General features: G+C 36.0%; 1 protein-coding gene across 1 annotated transcript in view; it reads left to right on the forward strand.

Moving 5' to 3' along the window:
- LOC125911403 (sodium channel protein type 3 subunit alpha) overlaps positions 1 to 4,787 on the forward strand; it is a 93,995-nt gene extending 89,208 nt beyond the window's left edge. The window contains exons 25-26 of the mRNA XM_049615263.1: positions 1,800 to 2,070; positions 2,587 to 4,787. Of these exons, the coding sequence (XP_049471220.1) occupies positions 1,800 to 2,070; positions 2,587 to 3,782 (1,467 nt within the window). The 3' untranslated portion in view covers positions 3,783 to 4,787. The remainder of the gene's footprint in view (positions 1 to 1,799; positions 2,071 to 2,586) is intronic.
- Positions 4,788 to 6,370: the final 1,583 nt, after the last annotated feature.

Genomic DNA, 6,370 nt, shown 5'->3' on the forward strand with positions numbered 1-6,370 from the left:
AGGGGCAGAGAGAGAGGGAGACACAGAATCGGAAACAGGCTCCAGGCTCTGGGCTGATGGCTTGAACTCACGGACTGCGAGATCGTGACCTGAGCTGAAGTCGGACGCTTAACCGACTGAGCCACCCAGGCGCCCCATAAAGTTCATTGTTTAATACAGTTCACAATCACTACACTCAATAAAAGTTACTAAGTTCTTAAAAAGGAGATAATGTTCTTACAGTTTGTCAATTGAAAACATCCAACTTGGAGGTCCTAATCACTGCTTCCAAAGCAGCCTTCATACTCCTGCTGCCACCTGCTGCTGTCAGGAATGCACCCAATTTTGTTATATGGCACTTTTTGCCATTTAAATATGAAGTCTGGAGGGGTGCCTGGGTGGCTCATTTGGTTAAGCATCAGCTCAGGTCATGATCTCCCTAGTGAGTTCGGCCCTGTGTCAGGCTCTGTGCTGGCATCTCAGAGCCTGGAGCCTGCTTTGGATCCTGTATCTCCATCTCTCTCTGCCCCTCCCCCCCTCTCAAAAATAAATAAAAACATTAAAAAATTTACAAAAAAAAATATGGAGTCTGGAAAACTGCATCCTGCCCTATCACTTCCCTCTATGTTATTTGCTCTCTCCATTTGTAGGACTAGAAAATATTCTTAACCTTTGTAGAAAGGAGAAGTGTGTCATCAAAATAGTTTGTTTCACCAAATACACAAAGATGAAAAAGACTTATTTAGAATGCATATTCTGTAGAGCTTCATAATAATAATAGTGATGGATTATGTTCAAGAGCTGTACTCTAACTTATCTATCTTCTTAGATGGTAAGGAATAAGGAAACTGAGGCCCCCCCAAAAGGTAAAATATTGTACCTAAAGTCATAAGCTTATAATTGCCAGAACTGGGACTTGACAAGGCCTCGTGAATACTACAAGTGACTTCACATTACCACATTTTTAAGAGTTTTGGAGTTGAGGTTGGGGACAGTCAAGGGGAGATGTAGGGCAGGATACACAAAAGGGCATAAGCCTGCTTTACTGAATATTTTGTTTAAATAGTATATTTAAGAAAAGGAAACTTGGTCAATTCATGAAATTGATTTTCAGTAACCTGTGAAATTTTGTATTTTTATTCTAAATTATTAAAAATTTATTTCCCTAATAGAACTATATTTAATGGCCATATAAGTAATCTTTAAAAGTGTGTGACTCCTGAGATGATTGTCAGTATCAAGACAAAAAACAAATCATACATTTTTGTTGAAGCATGAAGAGGTGAAGAAAGTGATAGTGAATACACAGACACACATAGTTAGAAGAGGTATAATTAAATAGAAAATGAATATTTTTAAGGAGGGAGAGATGGAAATCAGATATAAACCAAAATTCCTGAAGTACTGATAAATGAATTAGGGTATTCATCCATCTAAAAGTCTGTCTGTATCAGCTTACTTTTTAAATCTTCATTATTAGTTGTCACGATTTTTTTGTAAAAATTATCATAGTTATTTGAAATCAAGCAAAGCCCATGCATATTAACAGCCAATTGTCACCAATTTATGTTTTACTGAGTTTTGTTTTTCCATGGAACTTAAATAAACCAAATATGTTTTTTCTTATCATATGACTTTTTTTCATTTCCTTCTTGTATTTTAATGTGAAGAGAAATGTAGCATGAAAAATTATTTGGAGTAATGTGAAAAGGGTGTAGATCTTTTGGCCATATATGGAAGGACTTAACCTGCAATTTTAATGGATCATTATTTATGAAATATGCATATTAACCCTCTCTCTTATTCTTCTCTCTTTCTAGAACAAATTCCAAGGAATGGTCTTTGATTTTGTAACCAGGCAAGTCTTTGATATCAGCATAATGATCCTCATCTGCCTCAACATGGTCACCATGATGGTGGAAACTGATGACCAGAGCAAATATATGACTCTAGTTTTGTCCCGGATCAACCTTGTGTTCATTATCCTGTTCACTGGAGAATTTGTGCTGAAGCTCATCTCTCTCAGATACTACTACTTCACCATAGGCTGGAACATTTTTGATTTTGTGGTAGTGATTCTCTCCATTGTAGGTAAGAGTGGTTTAGTTACAGAGAGGTACAGTTGTAGGTAAAGTTCCCTAAGGTCTGACAGCTGTGTAACATGGAAATTAGATCTGAGAATGATAATGTGTATAATCTAAAGTTTACCACTGTTGTTCATTTTCCTCTAACTGAGGAATGTTGGTATTCAAGAGTAAAAAAAACAATATATTTGGAGACTTCAGAAATAACCTTTGTTTGTAATTAGCACATTTCATGTGTGGGATAACTCTTCATAGTAACTGAGTATATATAACCTTAAATTGCCATGACACTGTCTGAGATTATTTAACTTGTTGGATTTTCCAAAAATCTATATTGGCTTATGACATTATAGAATGATTGAATAAAATTCTGTAATCTTTAATTGCTAACATTAGGGAGTGGGCCCAAATATTTAGTAAAAGTTTATACGCAATCTGGCTGTTTTCCCACCCCTTGCAAAGATAAAGCATTCATATAAGCATAAGATATTCACTGTTTAGCTCATTTGTGTATTTTCCACAGGTATGTTTCTGGCTGAGCTGATAGAAAAATACTTCGTGTCCCCTACCCTGTTCCGAGTGATCCGTCTCGCCAGGATTGGTCGAATCTTGCGTCTGATCAAAGGGGCGAAGGGGATCCGCACGCTGCTCTTTGCTCTGATGATGTCCCTTCCCGCCTTGTTTAACATCGGCCTCCTGCTCTTCCTGGTCATGTTCATCTACGCCATCTTTGGAATGTCCAATTTTGCCTATGTTAAAAAGGAAGCTGGAATTGATGACATGTTCAACTTTGAGACCTTCGGCAACAGCATGATCTGCCTGTTCCAAATTACCACCTCTGCTGGCTGGGATGGATTGCTAGCACCTATTCTTAATAGTGCACCACCTGACTGTGATCCTGACACAATTCATCCTGGAAGCTCTGTTAAGGGAGACTGCGGGAACCCATCTGTGGGGATTTTCTTTTTTGTCAGTTACATCATCATATCGTTTCTAGTTGTGGTGAACATGTACATCGCTGTCATCCTGGAGAACTTCAGTGTCGCTACTGAGGAAAGTGCAGAGCCCCTGAGTGAGGATGACTTTGAGATGTTCTATGAGGTTTGGGAGAAGTTCGATCCTGATGCCACCCAGTTTATAGAGTTCTCCAAGCTCTCTGATTTTGCAGCTGCCCTAGATCCTCCTCTCCTCATAGCAAAACCAAACAAAGTCCAGCTCATTGCCATGGACCTGCCCATGGTCAGTGGTGACCGGATCCATTGTCTTGACATCTTATTTGCCTTCACAAAGCGTGTTTTGGGTGAGAGTGGAGAGATGGATGCCCTTCGAATACAGATGGAGGACCGGTTCATGGCATCGAACCCCTCCAAAGTCTCCTACGAACCTATCACAACCACTCTGAAACGCAAGCAAGAGGAGGTGTCTGCTGCTATCATTCAGCGTAACTTCAGATGTTATCTTTTAAGGCAAAGGTTAAAAAAAGTATCAAGTGAATATAACAAAGAGGCAATTAAAGGAAGGATTGACCTACCTATAAAAGAAGACATGATTATTGACAAATTAAATGGAAACTCCACCCCCGAAAAAACAGATGGAAGCTCCTCTACCACATCTCCTCCTTCCTATGACAGCGTAACAAAGCCAGACAAAGAAAAGTTTGAGAAAGACAAACCAGAAAAAGAAAGCAAAGGGAAAGAGGTCAGGGAAACTCAAAAGTAAAAAAGAAACAAAGAAGTATCATTGTGATCAATTGTTTACAGCCTACGATGGTAAAGTCTAAGTGTCAACTGGACTCCCAGAGGAGGTCTATGCCAAACTGACTGTTTTAACAAATACTCATGGTCAGTGCCTATAACAAGACAGTGACCTCACCATCACTACAACTCTGTGAGTCAGGGTATCAACAAGATTGACAACAGGTTGCTGTTTTCATTACCAGCTGACACTGCTGAAGAGAAACTCAATGGCTACCTAGACTGTAGGGATAATTGTGCAAAGTGATCATTGTAACTACACCAAACACCTTTAGTACAGTACTTGCATCCACTCTATTTTTAACTTCCATATCTGCCATATTTTTACAAAATTGGTTCTGGTGGATCTCCTTGCTCCCTAATTCATAGTTTATTCATAATACTATGTCACTATTTTTGTAAATGCAGTTTAAGTTGAGAAAAAAGTATATAAGAGCCCTGTGTTCCTCCTCCATAAATCTCTTAAACAATGAGCAAAAGTGTTTTGAGAGATAAAATTCTTGCTTAAAACCAGAAAAAAAAATATTCTAATGTCAATAAGTTCAGGTACTTCCATTTTCTAGAAGACTTTAATTTTGAAAGTGTTTTAGTCTGTTACATTTATTTACATCTGAACAGTTATGTGCCTGTAAAGTCTCCTCTAATTTTTAAAGGATTATTTTTATGCAACAATTGTTTCAGCAAGTGCAAATTTTATTCTAAGTTCCAGAGCTCTATATTTAATTTGGTTAAATGCGTTCCAAAAACAAAACAACAAAAATCTAGAAAAGTGTATCTAAAGTGTCACTTTAGAATAGTTGTCCCACTTTCTGCTGCAGTATTGCTTTGCCATCTTCTACTCTCAGCAAAGCTGATATTTTATGTCAATTCAACACCCCCTGTTATGTAAATAGTTATTTTATCCTGTGGTGCATGTTTGGGTAGAAATATATATGTATATGTATATATAGTGTATATATATACATATAGATACACATATCCAGATCAACGACTTCTGTTAAGTCAAATATGTACCACAGTGTATATGTCTTTTGCAATCTTCCAACAGGGATGTATCCTGTACCATTCATTAAACATAAATAGTTTGAAGACTATCACTAATGCATGTTAATATTGCCTATGCTGCTCTATTCTACCCAATTCATTCTTCACAAGCCTTGGTTAGCAGTCACATGTTGGTAGAGTGAATTCAAACAGCTCTATCTAGTACGTCAAGCAGAATAGCTTGCAGTTATTTAAAAGTACCTTTACTTTTGCATTTTTAATTCAACTTGAGTGTCATATGGTGTCTCTCTATATTTCAAGGAAACACACTGCGTACTGCCTATTGTCAAACCTTGTGAACTTTTGCTAAAAATATGTCTAAAACTTGTTTAAATATAAATAATGTAAAAATATAATCAATTTTATTTGTTGCATTTTGTACATAAGAAAATTATTTTCAGGTTGATGACATGGCGATTTATTTTACTTTATGCTTTTGCTTTTTATTTTTAATCACAACTCCAAACTTTTGAATCCATAAGACTTTTCAATGGATAATTTCCTAAAATAAAAGTTAGACAATGGGTTTTGTGGATTTCTTTGTTATAATATATTTTCTACCATTCCAATAGGAGAGACATTGTCAAAAATTCAAACATGGATCATTTTTTACCAACTATGGTTGCCTCAATATTACCCGTTATTCATGGAAGGTTTTTTTTTTTTACTCAAACTTTTGTAGTATTTGCTTATGCAGACTAGTCTTATTTTTTTAATTCTTGCTACACTATAGCTATTAGAGAAATAACACAGGCTCTGTCCTTTTTAGCCATGAACAAAGTGGCAAAGTTGTGCAATTACCTAATATGATATAAATTTTTGTTTTTTGCACAAACCAGAAGTTTAATGTTAACCTTTTACAAAACTATTTACTTGTAGTGTACTGATGAACTGCATGCAGGGAATTGCTATTACTAAAAAGAATGGTGAGCTACATTATTATTGAGCCAAAAGAATAAATATTTCATTTTTTTATATTTAATATCTTGGCCTCTGTTTTTTTTTATTGATGGAAGTTTAAAATATATATAATTAATGAAACCTGTACTTGATCTGACATTTGTATACAGAAAAGTTCACATGGATTTTACAACAACCTAATGTATGGTCTACCAAACAGTACTACAGAATAAAAGCTATGAAAAGCAGTTTTTGTGAACTTTTTTGTGTGCAAAAGGATCAAATCCACATGTTCCAACTTATGGTTTCTATAACAATAATAGTCATCATCGACAATAGTTGTCAATTCCAAGTCCTTGCCTTGGCTCAGTTCTTCTCAGTGTTCCCTATACCATCTCCAAACTTCTTGGTAGCTAACAAAGGTTACATACATTGTTATTTAAATGTGTCTTACGAATTCCTATTTATAAATGTAGTATTAATTATAGCATTAATGATTGATAATTTATGTTAATTATTTTTTTCAGGGCCCTTGGACTTATGTCATGTCAAGACCAAATGTTTAGTCTCAGTGGAAAATCCCAGTTGTAAGGCATATTTATTTGAAGA

The sequence above is a fragment of the Panthera uncia genome, assembly GCF_023721935.1.
Source record: "Panthera uncia isolate 11264 chromosome C1 unlocalized genomic scaffold, Puncia_PCG_1.0 HiC_scaffold_3, whole genome shotgun sequence".
NCBI lineage: Eukaryota > Metazoa > Chordata > Mammalia > Carnivora > Felidae > Panthera > Panthera uncia.